Source organism: Cuculus canorus, chromosome 27 (genome assembly GCF_017976375.1).
Source record: "Cuculus canorus isolate bCucCan1 chromosome 27, bCucCan1.pri, whole genome shotgun sequence".
NCBI classification, from domain to species: domain Eukaryota; kingdom Metazoa; phylum Chordata; class Aves; order Cuculiformes; family Cuculidae; genus Cuculus; species Cuculus canorus.
The window spans coordinates 6120040-6145752 of record NC_071427.1 but is presented as its reverse complement, the minus strand read 5'-3'; the positions used below and the strand labels follow the sequence as shown (position 1 = coordinate 6145752).

The following is a 25713-nucleotide window of genomic DNA, read 5'->3' as shown; positions in this document are numbered from 1 at the left end:
TAGCCCGGCCGGTTCGGGGGTCCCGGGGGCACCGGCAGCACCGGGCGGGCCGGTGACCTTGGCAGCCGGCGGCCGTGCGCAGTGCCGGGAGCCGGGGCAGGGCCGGCGGCAGCTCCCGGTGCCGCCCCCTGCGCGGAGCCGCACCGGCAGCACCGAGCGCTGCTGCGGCCGTTACCGGCGGCCACGCGGTGAGTGGGGCGGGGGGGACCCCCGGGACCGACTGCCCGGGCGGGGGATGCTCCGGGACGGTTCGCCCCCCTCTCCTCCTTCTCCTTGCGCTGCGCTGCGCTGCCCGCACCCGGTGTCCCGCAGCCCCGGGGCCGCCGCAGTGCCCCGCACTGCAACACCGGGACCGCTGCCCCGCACTGCAACCCCGCACCAGCAGCTCTCCCCGGGACCCCCTGCGCCGCCCCCCCGTCCCGCTCCTCTGTCCCCCTGCCCCGGGACCCCCGAAACCCCCTGCCCGGGCACCGGGACCCCCGGGACCCCCTGCCCTGCTCCCTCTGCCCCCCGACCCTGCACCGGGACCCCCGGGACCCCCTGCCCTGCTCCCTCTGCCCCCGACCCTGCACCGGGACCCCCGAAACCCCCTGCCCTGCTCCCTCTGCCCCCCGACCCTGCACCGGGACCCCCGGGACCCCCTGCCCTGCTCCCTCTGCCCCCGACCCTGCACCGGGACCCCTGAAACCCCCTGCCCTGCTCCCTCTGCCCCCGACCCTGCCCCGGGACCCCCTGCCCCACTCCTCCTGTCCCTTGAGCAGACACCGGGACCCCCCACCCCCATGCCTGAGCCCCGGGACCACCGGGGGGGCTGTCCTGCCCCCCATTCCCCCTCCCCAGCCCTGCGGGGTCCCGTTCCCCCCGGTGCTGCCCGGGCTCCGGGCGCTCTCGAAGGGGTCGGGGTCGGGGGGGGTGGTGGGGGTTGCATCCCCTCAATACTGGGGGGCTGTGGGCCCCGTTTCCCCCTGCTGTCCGCAGGGGAGGGGCAGGCAGCGGGGGGTCTCGGGGGGCTCCGGCAGCCGCAGACCCTCCCGCACCATCAGTTCAGTTTCCAGATGTGCCAACGCTGACATAAATAACTCAGGAGATCCAGCCCGGCGCGGCTGCCATGAAATATTCATCCCGGCTGTAACTGAGCGGGTGAAGCGGAGTTCAGCGCCGGCACAGACGGGGGGCACGGCGGTGCTGGGGGATGCGGGGGTCCCTACGGGCCGGGGGTGACCCAGCACTGCCCATCACCTCCCCTCTGCCTGGAGAAACCACCCCCCAACCAACCAACCAAAGCAGGGAGCTGAGTGTTCTGTGCCTCAGTTTCCCCCCTCTGCCGCTACAGTTGAGGTCAGGGGTGAAGCAGAAAGCTTCACACCTGGGGTGCGTGAGGTGGGGTTAGGTGGGGGGCTTCGCTACGAGGGGTGTCAGCGGGTGACGGCGTCTCCTGGCGCATCACCCGCGAGGTATGGGCTGGGGTTCGGCGTCGCTGGGTTTGCTCACAGACCGCTCCTCCTCCCTGGGGGGCGGTGGGTGCTGAGCGGCTCTGCTCCTCCCCAGATGCGTCCCCAAAGGCCGTGGGCTGCTGCCCCGGCAGCTCTGCTGCTCCTGGCCGGTGTCCTCGCCTCCGACACGCTGCCCGGCACCCGGGGACGGAAGAAGGTGGTCCACGTCATGGGTGAGTGCGGATGAGGGTCCACAGCGGGGAGCTGGGCTGGAGAGGATGGGAGGGAATTGGATACGATGGGATGGAATAGGATGGGATCATAGAATCAGAATGGTTTGGGCTGGAAGGGACCTCAAAGCCCATTGAGTTCCACCCCTGCCATGGGCAGGGACACCTCCCGCTGGATCAGGGGCTCCAAGCCCCATCCAACCTGGCCTGGAACCCCTCCAGGGGTGGGGCAGCCACCACCGCTCTGCTCAGCCAGGGCCTCCCCACCCTCAGCGTGAAGAATTTCTTCCTAAAGTCCAACCCAAACCTTCCCCCTTCCAATTTAAAGCCATTCTCCCTCATCCTATCGCTCCATGGCCTCGTAAAAAGCCCTCCCCAGCTTTCCTGGAGCCCCTTCAGGCACTGGAAGCTGCTCTGAGGTCTCGACGGAGCCTTCTCCTCTCTAGGCTGAACAACCTCAACCCTCTCAGCCTCTCCTCATGGGAGCAGCCATCCTACGGCCATGGAGCCATTGGATTTAAAACCCATTAAAGTGCGAGCAAAGGCTCTGGAGCGCCCGTTGTGCCCTTCCAACCCTGACCAGGAGGTGCCCAACCCTCTTTGGGGATCTCAAAGCCCCTAAAAGAAGGGAATTCCCCCCAAGTTGGTCCCCTCAGCTGTCCCATGGCTCCAGCTTGCATTGTCCCTGCCGAGGGTCCTGCCCGTGTGCCACCGCTGTCTGGGGTGGAGGTGGGGGCTGGCTTGGGGACAGGGACTCCCCTGAGCTCGGTGTCCCTCGCAGAGGGTGAGAGCGGAGCTGTGGTGGTGCAAACGGCCCCGGGGAAGGTGGTGACCCACCGGGGCGGCACCATCATCCTGCCCTGCCGGTACCACTACGACGTCTCTGCCCACGACCCGTCCGAGATCCGCCTGAAGTGGACCAAAGTGACAGAGCCCATGGACTTTGTGGATGTCTTCGTGGCACTGGGGAAGGCGCGGCGGGCGTTCGGCAGCTACCGCGGCCGCACGGCACTGCAGGAGGACGGCTTCGGCGATGCCTCCCTCATCATCCGCAACGTCACCCTGCAAGACTACGGCCGCTACGAGTGCGAGGTCACCAACGAGCTCGAGGACGACACCGGCATGGTCAAGCTGGACCTTGAAGGTAGCGATGTGGCTACACCGGGGAGGGATGGGGATGGGAAGGACCTCAGGTGTCTCCATATCCCACGTGGAATGGCCAGGACACGGATCCCGGTGCCGCGTCCCCGGGCTGGACGCGGTCCTGCTTTATGGCTGTTGTTTTTCCTGCGTGTGCCGTGGTTTATTGCCTCTGTTATTGGCTTTTATTGTTGCTCCAGGTTTACAGGCTGCCAGCTAATAAACACTAGAGACAGATCGTGGCACGGCGTCGTAAAGCATCGGGGGGGGGGACCGCGATGTGGCAGCCGTGTGGGTGTCCCGCGTGGCTCCGAGCCCGCTGGGACAGCCGTCTGCAGCTGGGGACACTGGGAAAGGGGGAGAACTCTATTCTGGGGGCTCGGGAGGCACAGCCGCGCTGCTCCGGGCTCACTCTGGGGACATCAGGGCTCGCTGAGACCCCGCACGTAGACCACCCACCCCGCAGAGCAGCAGCCCCCGCGGGTGCCGGGGGGTCCGGGGGGGGACCAGAGGGTCTGTGTAGGGATGCTGATGGGATCCCCCCATCCCCAACATCTCTCCTTGGCTCTGGGCAAGGACTGGGGCACTGGGCTTGGCTTCGTGCAGTTTGGGGGACCCCCACAGCCCTTCCAGCACCCGCAGCCACGGGCTGGGGGGAGCTTTGGCGTTACCGAGCACCCAAACTCGCCGAGCAGAGACGATGGCAGCTCATTGTCGCTGGAGTTCGCAGCTGGGTCTCTCGGCCCGCAGCAGCCCCCGTTCCTGGTGCCGTTGCGCTGATGACCCCATTCGTTGGGTGCAAAACAATGTTGGGGAGCTCCCACCCCCAGCCCCTCTCTCTCTTTGTGCCCCCCAGGTGTGATCTTCCCCTACCACCCGCGCCTGGGGCGCTACACCCTGAACTTCCACGAGGCACAGCAGGCGTGCCTGGAGCAGGACGGCATCCTGGCCTCGCACGACCAGCTGCACCAGGCCTGGCTGGAGGGCATGGACTGGTGCAACGCCGGCTGGCTGGAGGACGGCTCCGTGCAGTACCCCATCTCCCGGCCGCGGGAAGAGTGCGGCCGCAAGGACACACCGGTGGGCGTACGCAACTACGGCTACCGGCACAAGGAGAGCGAGCACTACGACGCCTTCTGCTTCACCTCCAACCTCAACGGTAATGGAAGAGAGGGGGAAACTGAGGCACAGAGTACCCGGCTCACTGTTTTGATTGGCTGGGTAGGGGGTGGCTTCCCACAATGGTCTGGGAAGGTGCTCAACCGTGGGTGAGAGAAGGACGCGGCTGCCTGTCCTTCCCTTGGCTCCCCAGCGCATCAAGAGGGGGTTTGGTGCTGGGGACCCCCAGTAGGGACCAGGATTTGGCTCCATCACCGGTGAGGCTGGGGCAGGTCTTAGCAAGCCCTATCTTCTCCGGGCAGGAGCAGGAGATGGAGGTAATCGCAGCAGCGAACGGCCCCGGTGATGGATGAGGTTGGGGCCACGCAAGACAGATGGGAGCCGGGAGGGCTCCTGGGTTGTGTAAATTCCTCCCTGCTGGCAGGGCCGTGCGGGGGGGGTCTCTGCCGATGTTTATTTAATGGTGGCAGGCGGGATAAATAGCAGGCATAATCGCCGCGAGGAGCCATCCCAAACTGCCACTGCGCAGCCCCCATAAATCTGCCCACACCGCGGTGCCTCCTCAGAGCCCACCCAGCCGGTTGCCTCCTCCTCCGAGCCCCCAAAATCATGGAAGAGTTTGGGTTGGAAGGGACCTCAAAGCCCATCAGTTCCACCCCTGCCATGGGCAGGGACACCTCCCACTGGATCAGGGGCTCCAAACCCCATCCAACCTGGCCTGGAACCCCTCCAGGGATGGGGCAGCACTGCTCTGGGCACCCTGGGCCAGGGGCTCCCCAAACTCAGAGTGAAGAATTTCTTCCCAATGTCTAATTCCAATCTTCCCTTTTCCAATGTAAAGCCATTCCCCCTCATCCTATCACTCCACGCTCTTGTCAAAAGCCCCTCCCCAGCTTTCCCGGAGCCCCTCTCCCTACTGGAAGCTGCTCTAAGGTCTCCCCACAGCCTTCTCTTCTCCAGGCTGAACCCCAACTCTCTCAGCCCGTCCTCGAGGCAGAGGGAATGAGTTGTAACGTGTTGGGGGGTTCACTGCTCGGCCCCGTCCCACCGCACCGGTGCAGGATGCTGCAGCCCCCTCCCCATCCCCAACGACCCCCTCTTCGCCCCCTCCCCAGGCAAAGTCTACTTCTTGAAGACGTACCGCAAGCTGAGCTACAACGAGGCGGTGCAGGCCTGCAAGAACAACGGCGCGGCCGTGGCCAAGGTGGGGCAGCTCTACGCCGCCTGGAAGATCCAGCTGCTGGACCGCTGCGAGGCCGGCTGGCTGGAGGACGGCAGCATCCGCTACCCCATCGTCAACCCCCGGGCACGCTGCGGCGGCCGAGAGCCCGGCGTGCGCAACCTGGGCTTCCCGGATAAGAAGTACAAGCTTTTTGGGGTTTATTGCTTCAAAAAGGCTGGTGAGGCTGACCCGGAGAAGGCGCCGGGTGGGGTGCACCCCAATCGCGTGTGAGGCTCCTCTACTTTGGGAGCACCCCCAGACTTGGCTGGGGACCCCGCCACGTGCTGGGCTCCCCGGCGTCGCTGCAGCGTGGGGAGCTGCGGGCAGCCCCTGCATTGGACTGGGAGGAGGTGCCCATGCTGCACCGCAGGCTGTAGACAAAGCTCGGTGATGCTTGGGGAAACTGAGGCAGCAGGAGGGAAGCAACTTCAGTAGCCCAGCCCGGAGCCTGCGCTCGATCCAGGGCCGGCTCCCCAGCTCATTGCTTATCAACCAGCGTAGTGCATGTGCTAAAGGCCCATCCGGAGCAAAGCACGCTTGAGCCCCTGATGTCCCTATCCTCATGCCTGGAGATGTCCCTGAGATCACACAGCACTGAACCCTCCAGGAGACGCCACAGGCAACCAGCATCCTGGGACCAGGATCTCTGCACGGATGCTGACCTGTCACGAGCTTTCCTCATCCCCAAAATCCCACCTTGGCGCTGGGCAAGGACTGGGGGCACTGGTTTGGCTCCGTGCGGCTGGTGGTGCCCCTCCAGCGCCCGCATGCACCCGCTCATCGCTGGGCACCCCGCGGGGCTGCCGCTGGGCGAGCCGAGTGCCACGCTGCGAGCCTGGAGCGGCGGCGGCTCCTTCGCGCTTGGCTTCGTGCAGAAGCGGCCGATGCCGGGAGCGGGGAAGCAGCAGGCGGGCACCGCGCCCCGTGCCCGCCCAGCTCGAGGCTCCCCGCAGCCCCGGCGCTCACAAGCTGGACGTAGATGAAATAAAAGCTTCGGCTGCTTTTGAGAGCTGAGCCGCGTTCTCGTGTCTCCTTCACTGGTGCCACCCTCAAGGGGCATCTCGGGTGCAAGGGGACCCCGGGCTGCCCTGCAGCTCTTTTATTCATTCCCGAATCCAAAGCCCTGGAGTCCGTGGTCCCACTGTGCCCTCCATACGGGCACCTTCGGAGCATCCCAGCATCCCATTTATGGGGACCAGATCCAAGGGAGCAGCATCAGCAGAGCTGAGGCTTTGTGGTGCTGGCAGGGACCCGGAGACACCGCAGGGACGGCAGCGCTGGGGTGGGGACCCCGGGGGGGGACTCGGGGCTTCCTCCACACCCAGCGCAGGTGAGCACAATCCATCCATCACCTTTGCTGACTTCCAGCACTGATGACAACCAAGAGCGGCTGAGATGCAACCCCGCAGCCATCGCCACCCCCAGGAGGGGCAAATGGGGACCGCGTGGCCACCAGAGCCCCAGGTGGTGGCTGCCAGATGCTGATGGATGGCAACCGGGCTGCAGCTCCTGCCCCCATGGCTCGCACAGGCAGCACCCTGATAAATCCATCGGCATCTTTGCATCTCACCGGGGCCGGCAGGGAACGCCGGAAAGGATTCATGGGTGCCATGAGCACAGGGCTGCCACGACGGGCGCTGGGAGGAGGATTAGGGTTGCTCAGAATGAATTTAGTGGCATCAAAAGGATGCAGATGGAGAGCACAGCGAGGGAAACCCTTGGTCCAGGCAAGGCAAGGGCTGCGGGGGGAGCACCCCTGGGATCCCTGCGCTGCCCCCGCCCAGGAAAGCGCAGTCTCGGGGCCACTCAACTGTTAAAAAAATTTATTAAAATGTCCAGCAGTACAGAAAGGCAGAGTCAGAAATGGCACGGGGGGGGGGGGGAGCGACGGGGAGGGGGCTCGGGACACGGCAGTCACGTCGCAAACAGCAGAGATCAGAAAGCGCCGTACACGCACACGCACACATACGCCAACTCCAACGGGGACCCGACAACGAGGGCACAGGGAAATAAAACCCAACCCCCAAACCAGGCGGCAGAGCGGGATGGCAGCATCGTGTGTCCCCCCTTCCTGGCTGCGGGGGTGCCCCAGCAGGCAGGACTGGGGCTGGGGTGGGAGGATGGGGGCCAGGGGGGGTGCTAAAAAACCAGAGCCACGCTGTGCCAGCGAGACACGACGGCCCGGGGGGGAGATGGGGGCTAACGGGTGGATCCCTCCTTTGGGGAGGGGGCCAGAGCCCAGCCAGGGCGCAGCCTCCGCGTGCGCGGGGGTCCCCGTGCAGGGCAGGGGGGGCTGCACCCCAGCTCCGGGGGGCGCTGAGCGTGGGGCATGCAGGGAGGGCTGGGGACGCACACGCAGCCGCCCCCTCCGGATCTATTCCCTACGGGGTTGGGCATCCTAGGAGCTAAAGCCAAGGGCAGGGGGGGTTATAAAAGAGGGTTGGGGGTAGGAGGGGGGCAGGCAACGTCACCACGTCCCACGGGGGACCTTTGTGCTTCCTGGCGCCCCGTCTCTAGAAGTAGTGGCCCTCCTCCATCCAGTCCAGCCGGAGGTGCTTGCGGTGTTTTCGCCGCTCCTTGCGGGGTTTGTGGTGGTGGTGCTGGTGGTGGGGGTGGCTGTGCCGGTGGCGGTGGTGACGCCGCGCTCGGTGCGACCGCCTGGCTAACAGGGGCAAGGGAAGGGACCCGGGGGGGTCAGGAACCGCGGCTCCGGGAGGTGCCTTGACGCCCCCTTCCACCCCAGGACCCCCCATTCCCACTAACGTTTTGTGCAGAGGATTTTGGGCCGGTCCCACTTGCCGGTGCTGTGGCACTTGATGGTGGGCACGTGGCGCTGGGCGAAGCCCTCCTCGCACTGGTAGCGCACGCTGGAGTGGATGTTGTATTTCTCCTTCTTCTTCCCAACGGTGAAGGCGTTCTCCACCTCCGGCGGAGGTCCGCACAGCACTGGGGGAGGCACAGACCCCCGTCACCCCCCCGGGGACACCCCGCCAACGCCACCGGTTCTCTCCAGGAGCCCGAGCGGCTTTAAGGATGGGTTCCTCCATCAGGGTTGGCAATGAGGTGCTCCCCAAGATTTACTTCATTAATTAATGGCCTTATCGGGGTGAGCGCATCGTTAACGCGCGGCCGGCGGGAGAGGGCGGCGCGAGCCTCCGGCTCCAAATGAGCAGCTGGAGGTTAATATAACTTTCAAGATAAGGAATGGGAGCTTAATAGTTTTAATGGTGGCAAATCGAACAAATTAAGTGAAGAGGGAAGAATTGACTATGGGGAAAGAAAGAAAAAAACAGAGATTAAGCGGAACTGCTTGAGTTTTCCTGGACTGGGGGCTGGGAGAGGCTTCTTGAGGATGAGGAGGGGCCCAGGGGCTGAAGGATGAGGATGCTGGAGGCTGCGGGATGGAGATGTCGGGAGCTGTGGGACGTGGATATTGGGGGCTGTGGGATGGAGACAGGGATGCCGCGGGCTGCGGGATGGAGATGGGGAAGCCAAGGGCTGTGGGACAGGGATGCCAGGGATGCTGGGGCTGTGGGACAGGGATGCCAGGGATGATGGAGCTATGGGACAGGGATGCCAGGGATGCTGGGGCTATGGGACGGGGATGCCAGGGATGATGGAGCTATGGGACGGGGATGCCAGGGATGCTGGGGGCTATGGGACGGGGATGCCAGGGATGATGGGGCTATGGGACGGGGATGCCAGGGATGCTGGGGCTATCGGATGGGGATGCCAGGGATGCTGGGGCTGTGGGACAGGGATGCCAGGGATGCTGGGGCTGTGGGATGGAGATGGGGAAGCCAAGGGCTGCAGGACGGGGATGCCAGGGATGCTGGGGCTATGGGACAGGGATGCCAGGGATGCTGGGGGCTATGGCACGGGGATGCCAGGGATGCTGGGGGCTATGGGACAGGGATGCCAGGGGTGCTGGGGGCTATGGGACAGGGATGTTGGGGGCTGCAGGATGGAGACACAGAAGCCAGCAGCCGTGGGATGGGGACAGCGGGGATGCCAGGGATGGAAACACTGGGGAAGGTGGTACCTGTGCCTTTCTTGCAGATGTAGGGCAGGTTGTAGTTGCAGGGCACGTCGTTCCACTTGCCAATCTCGTGAGACACCAGCACCACGCAGTCCTCGCCGCCCGCAAAGAAATTGTCGGGTTGGTTCTCCCGCCAATTCTCGTATTGCTGATGGGACACGATGGGCGGTGAGGCTCTGCTCCCCCCGCGTCCTGCACCCTGAGCCCCCCACCCTGTGCCTCCGGAGGAGCCACTCCGAGGCTCTCACCAAGGCAGTGTTGTCGGTCCACTGGAAGTCCTGCTCCACAATCCTGTCATTGAGCCCGATCCAGGTGTTCTCGTGCCCGAAGCCTACGGAGAGAGGCACCCACGGCTCACACCGCGAGGGTGAGGAGCACCCAGGGGTGCTGATGCTCGCTGGGCTGTAGGATAGGGTTTCACACCCCCCAGCCCCGCACCGTTGATGAAGCTGTGCTCCTCCTGTGAGTGGATGCTGGTGAGGTGGCCGGCGCGGCGGCGGCAATCCCGCTCCGCATCCTCCCAGGAGCGCCGGCGGGCAAAGTACCGGTAGCAGTGACCCTGGAACTTGTGCCAGTTGTGGTCGCAGCCCTCCGTGTCTGCAGGGAGATGGGGACAGTGGGGACAGTGCGGGGGACCTCCCCCGGCGCCTGGTGAGGGATGCAGGGAGCACCTCTCCATCGCAGCAGAGGGGTTGATTCCTGCATCCCCTTCCCAGCTCCCAAAGGGACAGGGGATGGGCGATGTTCTTGTGGGGTTCTCGCCCATCCCGCGGTGACAACGCGTTGGGGACATCTCTGCCCCTCCTCACCTTTCTCGCAGCGGCTGCCGCCGTAGCTGGGCAGGCAGAGGCAGACAAAGGAGTTGACCTCGTCGATGCAGGTGCCGCCGTTCTGGCAGGGGCTGGACAGGCAATCGTCGATGTCTGCGGGGACACAGGACAGCAATGGGCACGTGGAAACCCTCGCCACCACCCACCCAGCCCACTGTCCCCTCTGCTCGCCCCGGTGCCAAGGGCAGGGATGGAGACGGATGCCCTCCGCCAGCCCCTGTGCCAGGGATAGGGATGGAGCAGGATTTGGATTCCCCTTCCCAGTTCCGATGGCTCGGTGCTGGTGAGGCGCAGACAGGGCCGTATCCTGCCCCGGCACAGGGGGATGCTTTGGTCACTCACCGATCTCGCAGTTCTCCCCGGTGAAGCCCGGGGCGCAGCTGCAGCCGCAGACGGTGCCGTTGGCGTGGCAGGTGCCGCCGTGCAGGCAGGGGTTGTTCTGGCAGGGGTCCGCCGGAGCTGTGGGGTGGGACAGGGTGCCCTGAGCACCCCGATCTCCCAGCACCCCAATCTCCCAGCACTCCAATCTCCCAGCACCCCGATCCCCCAGCACCCCAATCTTCCAGCACCCCGATGATCCCCCAGCACCCTAATCTCCCAGCACCCCGATCCCCCAGCACCCCAATCTCCCAGCACCCCGATCCCCTGGCACCCCGATCCCCCAGCACCCCGATCTCCCAGCACCCCGATGATCTCCCAGCACCCCGATGATCCCCCAGCACCCCAATCTCCCAGCACCCCAATCTCCCAGCACCTTGATCCCCCAGCACCCCAATCCCCCAGCACCCCGATGATCCCCCAGCACCCCGATGATCCCCCAGCACCGAGCTCACCTTCCTGGCTGGTGTTGTAGGCACCCACCCAGGCCAGCAGCTCCCTCTCCTCCAGCCCCGGCTCCTCGCCGCTCCCACTATCGGCATCCAGCAGTGGGGACCCCCCCAGCCCCCCGAGCTCTGCCACCGTGGAGGGCTCAAAGAGCGGCTCTGTGCTCAGGGACTCGGGTGCCTCCAGCACCCCTGGGTGGGGGGCGGTGGGTGATGGCGAGGGGCTGGGGGGGGCTGGGCTGGGGGGCTCTTCCCTCTTCGCTTCCCCGGAGGCATCCTCCTCGCTGGGGGTTGTCAGTGCACCCCTGTGGATGGGGACACCCTGGGGGCCGGGGGGCTGCCGAGGGGCCGGAGGGGACAGGAGGAGATGCTCCGCTCCCCCGAGCTCCGGCACAGTGCGGTTGGAGGGCTGGGGAGCCTCAGAGGTGAATCCCACGGACACCTCCTTGGCCACCGGCTCCATCGCTTCCACCTCCGTTGGCCACTCTGTACCGGCCCCCCGGGTCACCCCACTGGCCGAGACAGGGGGTGAAGGCGAAGGAACATCTTGTGCTGGGGGGGACGTGGCTGCCTGGCTGCTTGGCTTGGCCGAACCTTCCCCGGCACCCCCATACCTGGCCAGCGGCTCGGCTGGTCCACGCGGAGCCGTGAGGCTCAGCATCTCCCAGGGCTGGGGAGAAGCTGCCTCCATGGGGCTGGGGGTGATGGGGTACCCTGCGGAGGGGCTGGGGGTGATGGGGTGCCCCACGGAGGGGCTGGAGGTGATGGGATGACCCACGGAGGGGCTGGCTGGGTGAAAGAAGGTCACCGCTTTCCTCTGCCTCTCCAATGAGCCATCAGCCAGGGCCCCGCTGCCATCACCACCATCAGAGCGGGGCTGCAGGACCATCTCGGGGCCCTCGGCCACCAGCGGGGCTGGGGGCAGTGGGGGCTGCGGTGAGACAGAGCCACCGTCCTCCTGGGAGAAGGTGTCCCCAGAGAAGTCCTCGGTGGCATCCACGGGCAGCCGGGGAGAGTCACCACGGGCACTGGGGGCGCGGGGCTGAACCCCAACCGTGGTGCTGTCCCGGTGGCCAAGAGCATCGTGGGGAGCGGTGGCGGCGGGCAGGGATGGGGATGGTGCAAGGGGTGTCCATGTGGCCCCCCCGGGATGGCGGGGGGCGATGCGGGGGCTCCACTGTGGTGCATCTCTCCCGGCAGGTGCCTGCGGCGACGGGGACACCGGGATGGTGGCTGATGCCATCAGCTCTGCAAAGACACCAGAGCCATGGGGTCCTCAAGCGGGCGCAGCGCCCGCCAGGACCGCCCCGGCCACTTTTGGGCATCACTTACCAGGGCTGATCTCCTCCTCCACCGCATCGGAGGGTGCGCGGGGGAGGACGCTCTCAGTGCTGGCGTTGGGGATGCTCCATGTCTCCATGGCCTTGGCTGCAGCCCCCTTCACCTCCAGGGCCAGGACGGGGGCCTGGGTGACCGTCTCAACCACATCCCCAGCCACCACAGGGTCTCTGGGCACCGGTGGGTCCCCGGCTGCCACCGCGGGGTCCCGGCTCTGCTGCTGTAGTTGGAAGTGGCGCCCGTTCAGCCCAGCGTAGCTGCTGCGCCTCGGGGCGCGGGAGCCGGCTGGCGGGGTGCCGGGGGTCTCTGCTGCCGCGCTAGGCACCATCCCCATCCCAGGTGGTGTTGGTGGTGACCCCATGCCGTGCCCCTTGGTTGGGCTTTGGGACTGCAGCAGGAAGGTGTCCACGGGCTTCTCGGGGTCAGGGACTTCTTGCACGGGCAGTGCCGGGCTGGTGCTGGCCAGACCCTGCCAGGAGCTCAACGGCACCTGGTCCACCACGTTGAGAGCTTCATCCTCGTGGGGCCACGCCGGTGAGGAGCCCGCGGCGGGAGGTAGGGATGTGCCATCACCCAGGCCTTGAGCCACCATCGCCTGCGACGCTGCAGCCGCGGGGAGGTCGCCGCGCTGCACCGCTGGGCTGCCGATCGTTGGCCGCAACTGCTCGTCCTCCCCCAGCTCCGCGAGCCCCGGCTGCGGCACGATGCCGTAGCGCTCCGGCAGTGCGTCCCGGGTGTCCCCCGACGTGCCCAGGTCCTCACCGTGCTCCACCAGCACGTTGTCGCTGCTCGGTGGGTTGGGTGTGGGGGGCACTGGCTCTTCCAGCTTCCTCTGCCCCGCGGCTGCGTGTGCTGTGGGGACCGCAGGAGCCTCAGCTGCGCCGGCAGTGGGACGGAGGGGCAGGACGGGCACCCCACGGACACGTCCGGGACCCACACAGCCCCTGGGGCTCAGCGCCAGGCACTGCATCCCCCGCCAGGGTGATGCACGGAGCTGGGCTCCCTCCCAGCACAGCTCTCCTCATTTATCTCATTAATTCCCCAATTAAATATTCATCTGCGGCAATTTTCCTGGCCATGCCCATCGATTCCCAAGGGAAGAAGGGCCAGGGCTGGGGAAGGGGTAGGGGGGTGAATGCAGTGCCAGCATCACCGCTTTTGAGCTGAAAGGGGGAGGAATGAGATGGGATCTTGGGGAGAAATGTTTTGCAGTGAGGGTGGAGAGGCCCTGGAACAGAGTGCCCAGAGCAGTGGTGCTGCCCCATCCCTGGAGGGGTTCCAGGCCAGGTTGGATGGGGCTTGGAGCCCCTGAGCCAGTGGGAGGTGTCCCTGCCCATGGCAGGGGTGGGACTGGATGGGCTTTGAGGTCCCTTCCAACCCAAACCATTCCAGGATTCGATGATCACGGTGGTCACTCTTACCTTTATAGCAGTAGGCATCAAATTTGGAAGTGGCGGGGGGGAAGCCGGTGCGGTTGGGGAACTGATAGAGGGTTCTGACGCCAGAGGCATCACCACCACATTTCTTGCGTGGGAACCTGATGGGGTAGCGGACGCTGCCGTCGGCCAACCAGCCTGGGTCGCACTGGTCCAGGCCCTCGCGCCACGCCAGGTAGAGCTGCCCCGTGGTAGCTAACGAAGCGCCGCGGCTCCGGCAGTGCCTGCGGGCCCCCTGCCAGGTGAACCGCCCCGGCACCGCGGCGTAGAACACCGTCCCTGCAAGAGAGCAGAGCCCGGTGGGGATGTGGGCACGGAAAGTCCTGATGGCTCAGAACCAAGCAGTGCTTTTTGGTTGTCTCCATGACTCAAGCACAACAGCCACACCGCTCTGCTCAGCACCGAGGGCGACACGAAGCGCTGGCACAGCACCGGCACCCATTCCTGCAGTTGGAGGTGCCCGGAGATGCCCACGCTCCCAACCAAAGCCATCGCCCTGGAGTGATGTCCCTGGGCACCCGCCCGGCGCGCACCGAGCCACCGCGGCACCGCTCACCTCGCAGCTCCCGCGCGTAGCAGTAGACATCGTACTCTTCTCCGGGCTCCCTCCACCCATAGCTGCGGACACCGGGGAGGCTGTTGCGGTCTCCATAACAGCCGGGCCGGGAGAGCGTGATGGGGTACCTGCAGACGGGGGCACAGTGGGTGCTGAGCTCCGCTGCCGAGCTGTGCCCAGCCGGCAGCATGTGCCACACTCTTACCGCACTGTCTGGTCGGCGAGCCAGCCCGCGTCACAGTTGTCATAACCGTCCTCGAAGGCAGCCTGGAGGTGCTGCGGGGAGGCCACGACGGCTGAGTTGTCGAGGCAGGCGCGGCGGGCGGCGGCAAAGGTCAGTGCATAGCGCTTGCCCGCAGGGCGGTAGTGGAAGACGACGCCTGGAAGGACAGCGGATGGCACAGCTGGCATGGGGCGCACAGCTGGCACGGCTCGGACGAGGGCGCGTGGGATGCACGGAGTGCGTGGCTCGTGCAAAATTCAGGGCTTCAATGAGGTGCATGGGATGCACGGGGAGCGTGAAGGACATGGAGTGCGTGACTTCTACGGGGCACACGGCTTGTGGAGCTCAGGGGACACGCAGAGTACATGGCTTGCACAGCTTGTATTGATGGCACAGGGGACACGGGGGACACAGAGGGCACGGGGTGCATGGGTGCATGCTTTGCACGCGGTTCACAGCTCGTACCAAGGACACGGGGGGCACGGTTTGCACAAGGAGCACAGCCCGTCTCGAAGGCACGGGGCGCACGGCTCACCGGGGGCGCACGGCTCGCACAGAGCACGTGGCTCACGTGGGCTGCACGGCTCGCACAGCTTCACACCCCACACAAGCACCTGCGCCACGCCGCCGCGGTCCCCGCCGTGCCCCCCAAGCTCTCCCAGCGATGGTGCCCGGCTCACCCGTCACCTCCAGGGGCAGCAGGTCCTGCTCGTCATCGATGCCAGCCACCACCTCGCAGCGGTACAGCCCCGCGTCGCTGGCGCGGGCGGCGTGCAGCAGCAGCGTGGCGTTGTAGCGGTCGCGGGGGTAGCCAGGCAGGGCCACCCGACCCTCGTAGGCTTTCACCACCTTCACCGCATTGTCCTTGGCCACCAGGATGGGGACGTCCTCCCTCTGGCCGGTGGCCGAGCGCACCTTGCTCCATTTGACGCGGGGTGGGTCGGGGGGCTCGTTGGGCCCCAGCGAGGCGGAGGGCTGGAGCAGGAAGAGGCAGGGCAGGGCGACGGGCTCCCCCAGCCCCACGCGCACGGCTTGGTGCTGCACCCTGTTGATGTGGATCACCTTCCCATTGTCCTGGGAGCCTGGAAGGAGAGGTGCCCAGAGACCACGGGGATGGGCGGTGTGAGTTCCTGCAGGGTTCTTGTTCACAGAGGGCAGAGCTGGGGGCATTGCGGGGTGCGGGGGCTCCAGACGGGCCACCCTGAGCCCCCCGCAAGGCAAAGCATGGAGCAGGATGATGAGCAGCCTTCCCATTTAGTGGCTGGAGACCAACTTTGCCAGTTAAATCTGCCCCTCCAGGCCTGAACCCCCAATTTGGCCGAGCCCTTGTGCCCCCCAGGATGCTGCCGGGCTGTAGTTGCTGCTCTGCACCCATGGGTGCCGTGGGGACACCGTACTCCCCGCACCAGTGCCTGTGCCACCCAACCGCTTTAGCACCCATGGGAGAGCCATCCCCACACGGGGATAAAGCACGACAGTGATGGTGACCTCCTCCTCCTCCTCTCGCACTAATCCTGCCCCAGGCTGTGCCGGCTCCCAGCTCTGCTGTCACAAATCCCCCCACTCTCGGAGCCCCTCGTGGCGCAGCTCTCCCTGCGCAGCGGGGTTGGGAGATGCTTCCCGCAGAGCTGGGGACTGGGGACAGCCACTAATCCCCGCCTGGCGCCCTCCCCAGCTCCCCACCCTCCATCGCCCCCCAAGCCCTTGGCTCACCAGGAGGTGCAGAGCTGGGGTACCAGGGTGGGGGATCCCCCTCGCCCCACCACGCAGGACAAGGGGGGGGACATGGGCTCTCCTGCTCAGAGACACCACAAATCCCCGGGGGGCTCAGCTCAGCGCCGCAGTGGGGAGGGGGACGGGGGTGCCGCCAACGGGATTAAGGATTTAAGGTCTCGCCTGCGGAGATGCCAGCGCGGGGGGTGTCCACGGTGGCCTGGGGGCTGCTCCCCCGCTAATCCCCCGCAGCCCAGGGTGGGGGGGCCGGGGGAGCCCTCCCCTGGTTATTATTCACCCTCGCTATTTATTATGGGTCATAGTTCATTATTTGCTGCTGTTTATCGTTATGGGCTAATTAGCCCCGGCACTTACCCAGGACAGCGATGGGGAGCAGGGAGAGCCCGAGCAGGAACCAGCAGCCCGCATCCCCCATCACATGGACCATCCTTGACCTGCACGGAGAGCGAGGGAGGGTGGAGGCCGCTGCTTGTTCGGCAAAATCATGGGCCATAAATCAGCGCGGGGCCGAGCTGACACCAACCCCGGGAGCTGCAGGGAGGGAGCAGGATTAGCCCCGCTTAATAAGATGCCATTGGCCCAAAGAGGGTTTGATTTCACTCTCAGCATGAAGCCGGTGTGGGGTTGGAAGGGAGGACGCGGTGCCACCCACTGACCCAGCGAGCCCCCAGCTGCCCCATGGTGGTGTCCTTCTGTGTCCCCTGCCACCAGTGCCACCCACGGTGACAGCCCTGCACCCACACAGAGCCACCCAGCAAGCCACCAGCCATGCTGTCACAGCATCCTTCTGTGTCCCCTGCCACCAGTGCCACTAACGGTGACAACCCCACAATCACAGAGCCACCCACTGACCCACTGAGCCCCCAGCTGCCCCATCACAGCATCCCTCTGTGTCCCCTGCCACCACCACCACCCACGGTGACACCCCTGCATCTACACTAAGCCACCCACCGAGCCCCCAGCCATGCAGCCACGGTGTCCTTCTGTGTCCCCTGCCACCAGTGCCACCCACGGTGACATCCCAGCATCCCTACGGAGCTACCAACCAAGCCATCGAGCCCCTGGCCACCCTGTCACAGCATCCCTCTGCGTCCCCTGCCACCCACGGCGACATCCCAGCACCCATATGGAGCCACCCGCCAACCCACCGAGCCCCCGGCCACCTCGTCACGGTATCCTTCTGCGTCCCCCGCCACCAGTGCCACCCGCAGTGCCACCCACCCGGAGCACGGCTGCAGGTGGGACACGCATCTCCACGGTGGGGACAACGGGCGATCCTGGGGGTCCCGCAGCCCCCAGAGCTGTCGGTGCTGGAGCGAGCCCTCGCTCTGCCCCCAGCATTAACATGCAGCGGATGCTCCGGCTGCTGGAGCCGGCGTGCGGCGCGTGGAGCACAAAGCCGGCACGGCCACTCGCCGAGAATCTCCCATCCATCTGTTTGACGGCAGCGGTGATTAGTATTTCCAAATCATTTGGTCTCCGGGCTCGCAGGGGCGTTCGGACACATCGCCCACCCGGCGCGGGCACAACCACCGCCCGGCTCCCACCGCAACCGCAGCCCCGCTCTGGCTTTGTTCGGGATTCCAACCAGGCTCCGGCATCGCGTGCTGCCCAACCAGCCAAGCAGCGGCAGCAGGGATGCAACCAGCACCCCCAAACGGGGCCAGGCTGGAGCTCAGCACCACACGGCAGCGCGCTCAAACCATGGTTCTCCACACTCCGGCAGGTCCAGCATGGGGTTTGCTGGTCTCGGGCTCTGACGGTGACCTCTGCTCTGTCCCCTGGGTGGAAGGGCCAGCTAGGGAGCACTCAGCTTTTGGGGGACACCAGGAGCCCCCCATCCCTCTGCCAGCTGCCCCGAGGAAAGGCTGCAGCTCAGCCCACAGGTTCCCTCATCCCTGATGCTCCATTTTCCAGCCCTCATTCCGTTCCCTTCTGCTTTTATGGGACAAAAATAGCAAGAAAGAGCAAAACGGTGAGGGAAAAAAAAGGAGACCCCCCATGTTCAGTGCTGGAAAAGGCCCTTTTAGGGGTGCAGAACTGGGTTTTATGTTCTCTCTTCTAAAGAAGAAAGCGTTGGCAGCCCCCTCCTCTCCCGCAGCAGCTCCAGGGCCCCTCTGCCTCCAAACCCCACTGTGGATGAAAGATGTGGAGGTGACCTGACCGCGGCTGCGGTGGCAGAGCAGAATTCCTGGGGTGCAGGGCTGGCGGGGGGCTGCAGCTCGCAGACACACCTCCCGAACAACCCTCGAGCAGCCGCAGGGACCCTCCACAGCACCAGCAGCGCGACGGCAGCTCCTTCCTCCCCACTCAGGGATGCTCCAGGATGGAAATCCCCCAGGCTCACAGCCTCCACAGCACCAAACTCTTCCCTGTCTTCCCACTGGGAGGGGAGATAAATGGCTTGGCACCACTGGGATCGGGAGGGTCCAGCTCCTCCCCGTTGGAATGTTCTTTCTGGGGTGTCAGGAGCTCTCCCAGCACAAACCATCAGCACTGGGATGTGGGATGGTCCTTTGATGAGCCACAGCCCCAGGAGCCCCTGAGCAAGGGGTGGGTGCAGGATGGGGACATCCAAGGCACTCAGCACCAGGTGAGACGGGTGTCCCAAGCCGTGCTCCCACACATCCCAGAGCTTCCAATCACTCACAGCCCCTTTTCTATGGTCTTTTCACCCAATTTTCTTCTTCGCATCCCTCCACGCTTCCCCCCTGCTGCAGCTTCCAGGTGACTTTTCCCATCCAAGGGCAAACAAGACAACTTCTCCGGTGGCAAAGCAGTGACCAACTCTCATTCCACAGCATCGCCAAAACCTTCCCCTTCTCCATCCCTCCTCCCTCCACCCCAGCTCCCGTTTCCAGCCCCAAGGCCACGCTGGGATGGTGGGACGGAGCAGGAGCCGAAGGGATCCAAGAGATCCCGAAAACCCACGTTCACGTGCCAGCGTATAGATCCTCCTCTAAGCTCTCGGTTGTTTACCCAGAGCCGCTGTGCTGGAGATGGGTCCTCGCTGAGCAAACGGCGCTGAGCAAACAGCCCGGGGTTTATTTAAATGTTAAACAGAGAAGTTGCTCCTTGGATTCGCAACTGCTATCCCAGCCGGCTGCTGAGCCGGCACACGGATGGGATGGATGGGTGGATTGGAGGGATGGAGGGATGGGTGGATGGATGGATGGAGGGATGGAGGGATGGAGGGATGGGATGGTGGGATGGGATGGTGGGATGGGATGGATGGAGGGATGGGTGGATGGATGGATGGAGGGATGGGATGGAGGGATGGGTGGATGGAGGGATGGAATGGAGGGATGGAATGGATGGAGGGGTGGGATGGATGGGATGGATGGAGGGATGGGATGGATGGAGGGATGGGATGGATGGAGGGATGGGAGGGAGGGATGGGAGGGAGGGATGGGATGGATAGGATGGAGGGATGGGACCATGGTCCTGGCCCCCAGCAGGGCACCCCAGGCTGGCAGCACCGTGGGGAGCCGTTGCTGCTGGCACCAAGGGGCTGGGGGGGACGGAGGCCGCAGGGCTGCGCGGCTCCATCTGCAGCTGCCGCCTTCCCTGACATCAGCACTTCTGCAGGTTGTGCTTTCGCAGCAGGGAAGGTGCTGCGGTGGGGAGAGCTGCACCGCCGGCAGCCCCCGCTGCCTCCTTGGGGACCCCAGCCCCGGGCACAGGGCACACGGCCCCAGCCTGCGCTCCCTCGGGGACACCCGGCTGGCACCTCGGAGCACGTGGGGACCGCGTTCTCGCTGGCATCGCGCTCCCACCCTGCAGACAAAGGGAGGTCCCCACTGCTCTCCCCCAGCCCCACCGTGGACCCCCGGCACCGAGCCCTGCCCCGCGCTGAGCCAGCAGAAAGTTGATCCCAAGGTCAGGGCAAGCGGCACAGCGGCCTCCAGCCCCGCCGGTGCCACCACACGCGGTGTCCCCCACGCCAGGACCCCCGCGCTGCGCCGGGGGCCCCCCAAAGCCTCGGCATCCTCCCAGCCTCGGCGCCTCGTTAATTATTGAGACCGTCTCCCTCCCACCTCTTGATCCACTAACCCACAATCCAGCGCCGGCCGTGCCAGCGAGGCAGCCCGGGGCTGGCACGGCTGAGTCGTGACCCGGTGGCACCACCGGGATCAGCCCTGGCCTCATCCTGGCTCCCCACCGCAGGCTCAGCACCACCAGCCTCTGTGCCAAGGGGGAGAAGCAGCACCAGCTCCATGCTGACGGGGCAGGATCCGTCCCGGGGCTCCACGGAGAGGGCTGTAGGCATCACCGCGCCATCGCCAGCGGTGACAGCACAGAGGGTGGCATGCAGAGCCAGTGCCAGCCGCCGCCGCAGGCTCAGCACCACAGGGGAAAAGCAGCACCAGCTCCATCCCAGTGGGGCAGGATCCGTCCCGGGACTCCACGGAGGGGGCTGCAGGCTCAGCCGCACCAGGGACCACCACGGCATCGCCAGCGGTGACAGCAAGACAAGGAGGGTGGCACCGCGAGCCAGCGCTGCCCGTGCTGCCAGGACCCCCCGAGGTTGGTGTTGATGCGGATTGGGGGTCTCTGCCCGCAGCCGGGGCGATGCCGGGGGCTCCGGGCTCGGTGATGCCCCCGGCACAGGCGGCACCAGGGTCCCCATCCCCACGGCAGACAGAGAAATCTAAAATAACGGCGGTGCAAAGCCGCCCCCCCAAAGCCGGGCGAACATTTTCACATCTGTCACTAGCTGTCACCTCATGAATAATTCATCTGCCTCATGAATATGCAAACTCGGGGCCGGTGATTAGCTGCAGCTGAAACATAGCTTAATTCCTCACAGGCCACTGGGTGCTGGGACGGCCAGTTTTGGGGTGTCCTTTCACCCCAAGCTCCCTCGAGCCATGGGCCGGGCTGGGGGGGCAGCTCGGGAACACGGGGTCCCCGTGGAGCGAAGGGGATGTTTGCGATAAGGGGGAGACGCAGAATGGGGGTGAAGAGGGCACTGCCCACCCACTCACCCAGGTGAAACGGATACCACAGGATATGGGGGTGCTCCCCACCCTGGGGACGCCGCAGCCCTCGGGGTGCCCCCCCGCTGCCCCCCAGCCACGACACGGCCCCCACGCGCTCTGCCGTCCGCACGCATCACTCGGGTCGGCAGCACCGCCGGTGCCCACCGAGCCTGGGGGTGCCCACCGAGCCTGGGGGTGCCCCCAGCGCAGGCACCCCGCGGGGCCCATCGCGCACCCCTCACCCCCAAAGCCAGCGCAGCCCCCGATCCCCGCGGCACCCACCTCCCTCCCAGCGCCACGGTGCCCCCACCGCCCCAGCGGCGAGGGGGTGTCCGCCGAGGGCCCCCCCAGGGCTGCGCGGCCGTGGTGGGAACCCGGCGACGAGGTTGGCTCCGCGTCCCCTCCTCTCTGCCCACAACAAAGGAATTCTGCAAACCTCGCTGCCGTCACATCTCACAGCCAACGTGATGCTTCCCGCTCCCCCCCAGCCTACGAGAATAAATTAGCACCTCGGAAAACTGTGATCCCGTCCAATATGGGCCCTTTGCCGGGTGCGATTTTTATTAGGCAGACAGTCTGCAGCCTTTATTTTAGAATTTGCCCCTCTCTTTATGGTTTGGGGTTTTTTTTTCATTTTTCCCCCCTGCTTTCTGTCTCTCCCGGGAAGCTGAAAGCGCCACGGGAGCCCCAAAGCTGATGCAGCATCGCAGCAAACCCCAACCCCACGGGCGGCTCAGCCACATGCCGGCAAGCGACTCCGAAAGCGGTGCCGGGAATGGGAAGGAGAGCACCAGGCTGGTGGGCCTGGCACAGGATTGCACCTCCAGCACCATCCTCGCAGCTGGATTTGCCAACCACTGGGCTGGCACATGGCAGAGAGGAGCTCGCGAGCAGCCACAGAGCCCTCACTGGTACCCACATCCATCCATCCATCCATCCATCCATCCACCCATCCATCCATCCACCCATCCATCCATCCACCCATCCATCCACCCATCCATCCCAGCCTCACCGCGTGGCATCCCCATTCCAGGGCACGCAGGATGAGACTTATTCTGCCCGCGGTGCTGAGCCCTCACTGCTCTGCCAGCCTTTCCTGCTCCCTGGCAGCCAAGCGCATCCCGGGAATGCCAAACTTCCCAGCTCCTTCCCTGCCAGGGAACCACTGGCAGCACCGATGGCGCACACGGCTCCCGGTGGGCACTCACCCGCCAGCACCCGCCGTTCTCCCGCCAGTGTCCCCCAGCCCTACCTGTCCCAGCAGCTCCACTGACCGTGTCCCCCAGCCCCTTTCAGCCCCTTTCAGCCCCCAGTTCCAGTGTCCCCAGACTTGGGAGCCCTGGTCTCCCCAGTGTCCCCATCCCCCTTGTCCCCCTGCCTTGGTGCCCCCAACCCCTCTCCTGATCCCCTCCAGCCCTCCCAGCCCCGATCCCAGCATCGCTGACACCTCAAGTCCTCTCAGTGTCCCCAACCCTCAGTCACAGCATCTCCCCGACTCCAGCGCCACCGCTCCTCATCCCTGTCCATCCTGGTCCCCACAGTGCCCCCCAGCTCCAGCGTCCCCTTCATCCCAGTGTCTCCTAGTCCTAATCCCAGTGCCTCTCAGCCCCAATCCCAGTACTCCCCAGTCTCAGTGCCAGTATCCCCTCCACCCCAGTGCTCCCCCACCCCAATCCCAGTGTCTCCCCCATCCCAGTGGTCCCCATCCCCAATCCCAGTGTCCCCTGATCTCAGTGTCCCCCCATCCCAGTGTCCCCATCCCCAGTCCGTGTCTCCCCCATCCCAGTGCTCCCCAGTCCCTGATCCCACTGTCTCCTCCATCCCAGTGCTCCCCAATCCCCGATCCCAGTGTCTCCCCCGTCTCAGTGCTCCCCAGTCCCCGATCCCAGTGTCTCCCCCAGCCCTCACAGCCCCGTTGTCCCCATCACGTCACCTACCACGGATTCATCCTTCTCCTACCGTTGCAGCGCTGGTGTTATCCCCGTTCCCATCCTCACCCTCATCCTCGTCCCTGTTCCCAACCCCATCCCTGCTCCCTTTCCCATCCTCATCCCCATTCCCGTCCCCCATCTCCGTTCCCATCCTCACCCCCATTCCTGTTTCCGTCCCCGTTTCCATCCTCACCCCCGTTCCTGTCCCCTCTCCTTGTCCCCAGCCTCATTCTCATCCCTGTTCCTGTCTCCATCCCCGTTCCCGTCCCCTATCCCTCTTCCCATCCCCGTTCCCGTTCCCGTGCGCTCCCGCGGCACCGGGTACGGCAGCGCGGGGGCGGCGCGGGCGGTGCCGGTGCCGGTGCCGGTGCCGGTGCCGGTGCCGGTGCCGGTGCCGGTGCCGGTGCCGGTGCCGGTGCCGGTGCCGGTGCCGGTGCCGGTGCCGCACGTACCTGCGCTCAGGGAGCTCCGGGATTCATCGCCGCCGCTGGAGCCCAACGCCCCGCCGGCACCGGGGGGCTTTAAAAGCGGGGGGCGCGGAGCGGAGCGGGGCGGGGGGGCAGCGGGGCCGGGCCCCCCCCCCACCCCGGAGGGGGCCGAGCCGGGCCGGGCCGGGCCAATCGCGGCTGGCACGGCCCCCCCGCCGCCGGTGCCGCCCGCAGCACCTGCCCGCAGCGCCGGCGAACGCGCTCCCCGCCGGCACAGGGCGAGGAGCGCCCGCGCATGCGCCCCCCGGCCCCCCCCCGACCGGGGACACCCCCCCCCTGAGCCCCCCCCCAACCGGAGCTGCCCCTCCTCCAGCCAGCGGAGCCCCCCCCGCCGCGGCTGCCCCCGCCCGGAGCCGCCTCCCCCCCTCCCAAGCGGGGCTGCCCCCCCCCCATCTCACCCCCCTATTTCCAATAGGGACTGCCCCCCCCCCATCTCACCCCCCCATTTCCAACGGGGCTGCGCCCCTCCCATCTCACCCCCCCTCTTTCCAACCGGGGCTGCCCCCCCCCCATCCTACCGCCCCCCAACAGGAGCCGACCCCCCCTCCATCCACTGGAGCCGCCCCCCCCCAATCGGGGCTGCCCCCTCCTTTGCCAGCAGAGCTGCCTCCCCCCAAGCCGGAGCCCCCTGCACCCCCCCCCCGGTGTCTCTCCCCCCCAACAGCCGCCCCCTCCCCCCAGCAAGGCTCCCCTCCACAACGGGAGCCACCCACCCCCCCTCCATCCAGAGGAGCTGCCCCCCATAATCGAGGTAACCACCCCACACAACCGGGGCCACCCCCTCCCCATCCATAGCCCCCCCCAATAGGGTCTGCGCCCCACCCCCAGCCGGGACCAGCACCCCCTAAGCGGGGGAGCGCCTTCCAGGCCCCCCTAAGCCAAAGTGGGACCCGTTGTGTCACCCCCCGCAAGGACTGCACCCCTTGGCATCCCTGCCCTGCGACCCACTGGGATTTTAGGGTGTCTCCGAACAGGGGAGCATTTTCCACCCCCCTTCCAAGCCATACAGGGTACAACCAGCAGTGACTTCCAGCCCCTCTGCACCCCAAAACCCCTTCTAACCCATCCAGGCTGCACCCAGTAGCATCTACCAGTCCCTCTGCACCCCTGGACCCCTTCTCGAGCTACGCTGGCTGCATCCAGCAGCATCTTCTGCGCCCCAAAACCCCTTCCAAGCCACACAGGGTCTGCCAGCAGCATCTTCCAGTCCCTCTGCACCCCAAAACCCCTTCCACCCTATACAGGCTGCATCCAGCAGCATCTTCCAGCCTCTTCTGCATCCCAAATCCCCTTCCAAGCCACACAGGGTCCACCAGCAGCATCTTCCAGCCCCTCTGCACCCCTGTATGGACTCGAAGATGCTGAGAATGGATGAAGGCTTGAAAAAGCCTGAACAACTCCAACAAAACCGGGTGAGACCCTTGAGGGAGCTGCAATACCAGGAACAACCCCCAAAATGGGGGGGAAAAACCCGTCACTGAGCTGTTAGGGAGGGTTTAGGGGGGGTCACCTTCTGACCGGTGGATGGAGAATGCCACCCTGTCTCCCAGGACTTGGCAACAACCAGGGTAAAAAGATTTCCCCCTTCTTATATTCCTCATAGGATGAGTCCGCGGAAACCCGAGAGCAAAGTTCTCATTTCCGACTCCATTGTGCCAGACTCTTTTTTTCCGTGGCGTTTCCTGCCTTTTGTGAACCCCCCTCGCACAACCCCGGCATTGCCGGCACACAGAGCTCCTCTGTTCCCCTTCTTTATGCGCCTGCAGCTGCCGTCCCCGTCCCCGCGTAGGTGCCCGCGTGTGGGGGGCGGCAACGGGGGGCTCATACCCCCACAGGGTGTTTGCCAAGCGGGACTGGGGGTCCCAGGGGATTCGCCCTGATGTCTCGACTCCTTCCTGCTCCGAGCGGATCCAGGTGGTTGGTGATGCCACCCTACGGGTCTCCATCCCATCGGCCTGCTTTGCAAAGAGCACCCATGGGTGCTGGGTGGGGTTCGCTGCCCCATCTCCGTGTGCCTGAAGAAGACGGTCAAGTGTGGATAAGTGCGACTCCCAGTGGAGTCAGGACCGCTGCCCACGCGCGACGAGGTGGAGACGGCTCCCAAATGCTCATACAACGGCCCCGGCACCCTTCGGGGTGAAGATGCTCCCTCTGTCCCCACCACAACCAGGTCCTGCACCCACAGCAA

General features: G+C 65.7%; 2 protein-coding genes across 6 annotated transcripts; one reads left to right on the top strand and one right to left on the bottom strand.

Moving 5' to 3' along the window:
• On the top strand, positions 1-6113 carry HAPLN4 (hyaluronan and proteoglycan link protein 4). Its single transcript, XM_054050141.1, has 5 exons — positions 1-188; positions 1549-1666; positions 2445-2807; positions 3660-3962; positions 5038-6113. The coding sequence occupies exons 2-5, from the start codon at positions 1549-1551 to the stop codon at positions 5373-5375; spliced, it is 1122 nt and encodes a 373-aa protein (XP_053906116.1). The 5' UTR covers positions 1-188; the 3' UTR covers positions 5376-6113.
• An 870-nt stretch (positions 6114-6983) lies between these two features.
• NCAN (neurocan) lies at positions 6984-23707 on the bottom strand. Of its 5 annotated transcripts, none has more exons than XM_054050126.1 (15): positions 23490-23707; positions 16479-16655; positions 15071-15472; positions 14373-14547; positions 14168-14295; positions 13597-13890; positions 12170-13027; positions 10847-12085; positions 10356-10472; positions 9993-10106; positions 9622-9780; positions 9432-9514; positions 9187-9331; positions 7908-8090; positions 6984-7802 (listed from the first exon to the last, which is right to left on the bottom strand). In XM_054050126.1, the coding sequence occupies exons 2-15, from the start codon at positions 16615-16617 to the stop codon at positions 7612-7614; spliced, it is 4227 nt and encodes a 1408-aa protein (XP_053906101.1). In that variant the 5' UTR covers positions 16618-16655; positions 23490-23707; the 3' UTR covers positions 6984-7611. The 5 variants fall into 5 exon arrangements, with proteins under 5 accessions (XP_053906101.1, XP_053906104.1, XP_053906103.1 ...); XM_054050129.1 differs by having other exon boundaries at positions 16479-16558; XM_054050128.1 differs by having other exon boundaries at positions 6984-7806; positions 23490-23704.
• Positions 23708-25713: the final 2006 nt, after the last annotated feature.

Bases quoted from the DNA above. Each gene is read 5' to 3' on its own strand.
- HAPLN4 (XM_054050141.1), top strand. From the start codon at position 1,549: ATGCGTCCCCAAAGGCCGTGGGCTGCTGCCCCGGCAGCTCTGCTGCTC. The intron at 1,667-2,444 runs GTGAGTGCGGAT...TGTCCCTCGCAG, and splicing joins GAAGGTGGTCCACGTCATGG to AGGGTGAGAGCGGAGCTGTG. The intron at 3,963-5,037 runs GTAATGGAAGAG...CCCCCTCCCCAG, and splicing joins CTTCACCTCCAACCTCAACG to GCAAAGTCTACTTCTTGAAG.
- NCAN (XM_054050126.1), bottom strand. From the start codon at position 16,617: ATGGCCCATGATTTTGCCGAACAAGCAGCGGCCTCCACCCTCCCTCGC. The intron at 10,107-10,355 runs GTGAGTGACCAA...GTGTCCCCGCAG, and splicing joins CGGGGAGAACTGCGAGATCG to ACATCGACGATTGCCTGTCC. The intron at 9,332-9,431 runs GTGAGAGCCTCG...GTGTCCCATCAG, and splicing joins GGACCGACAACACTGCCTTG to CAATACGAGAATTGGCGGGA.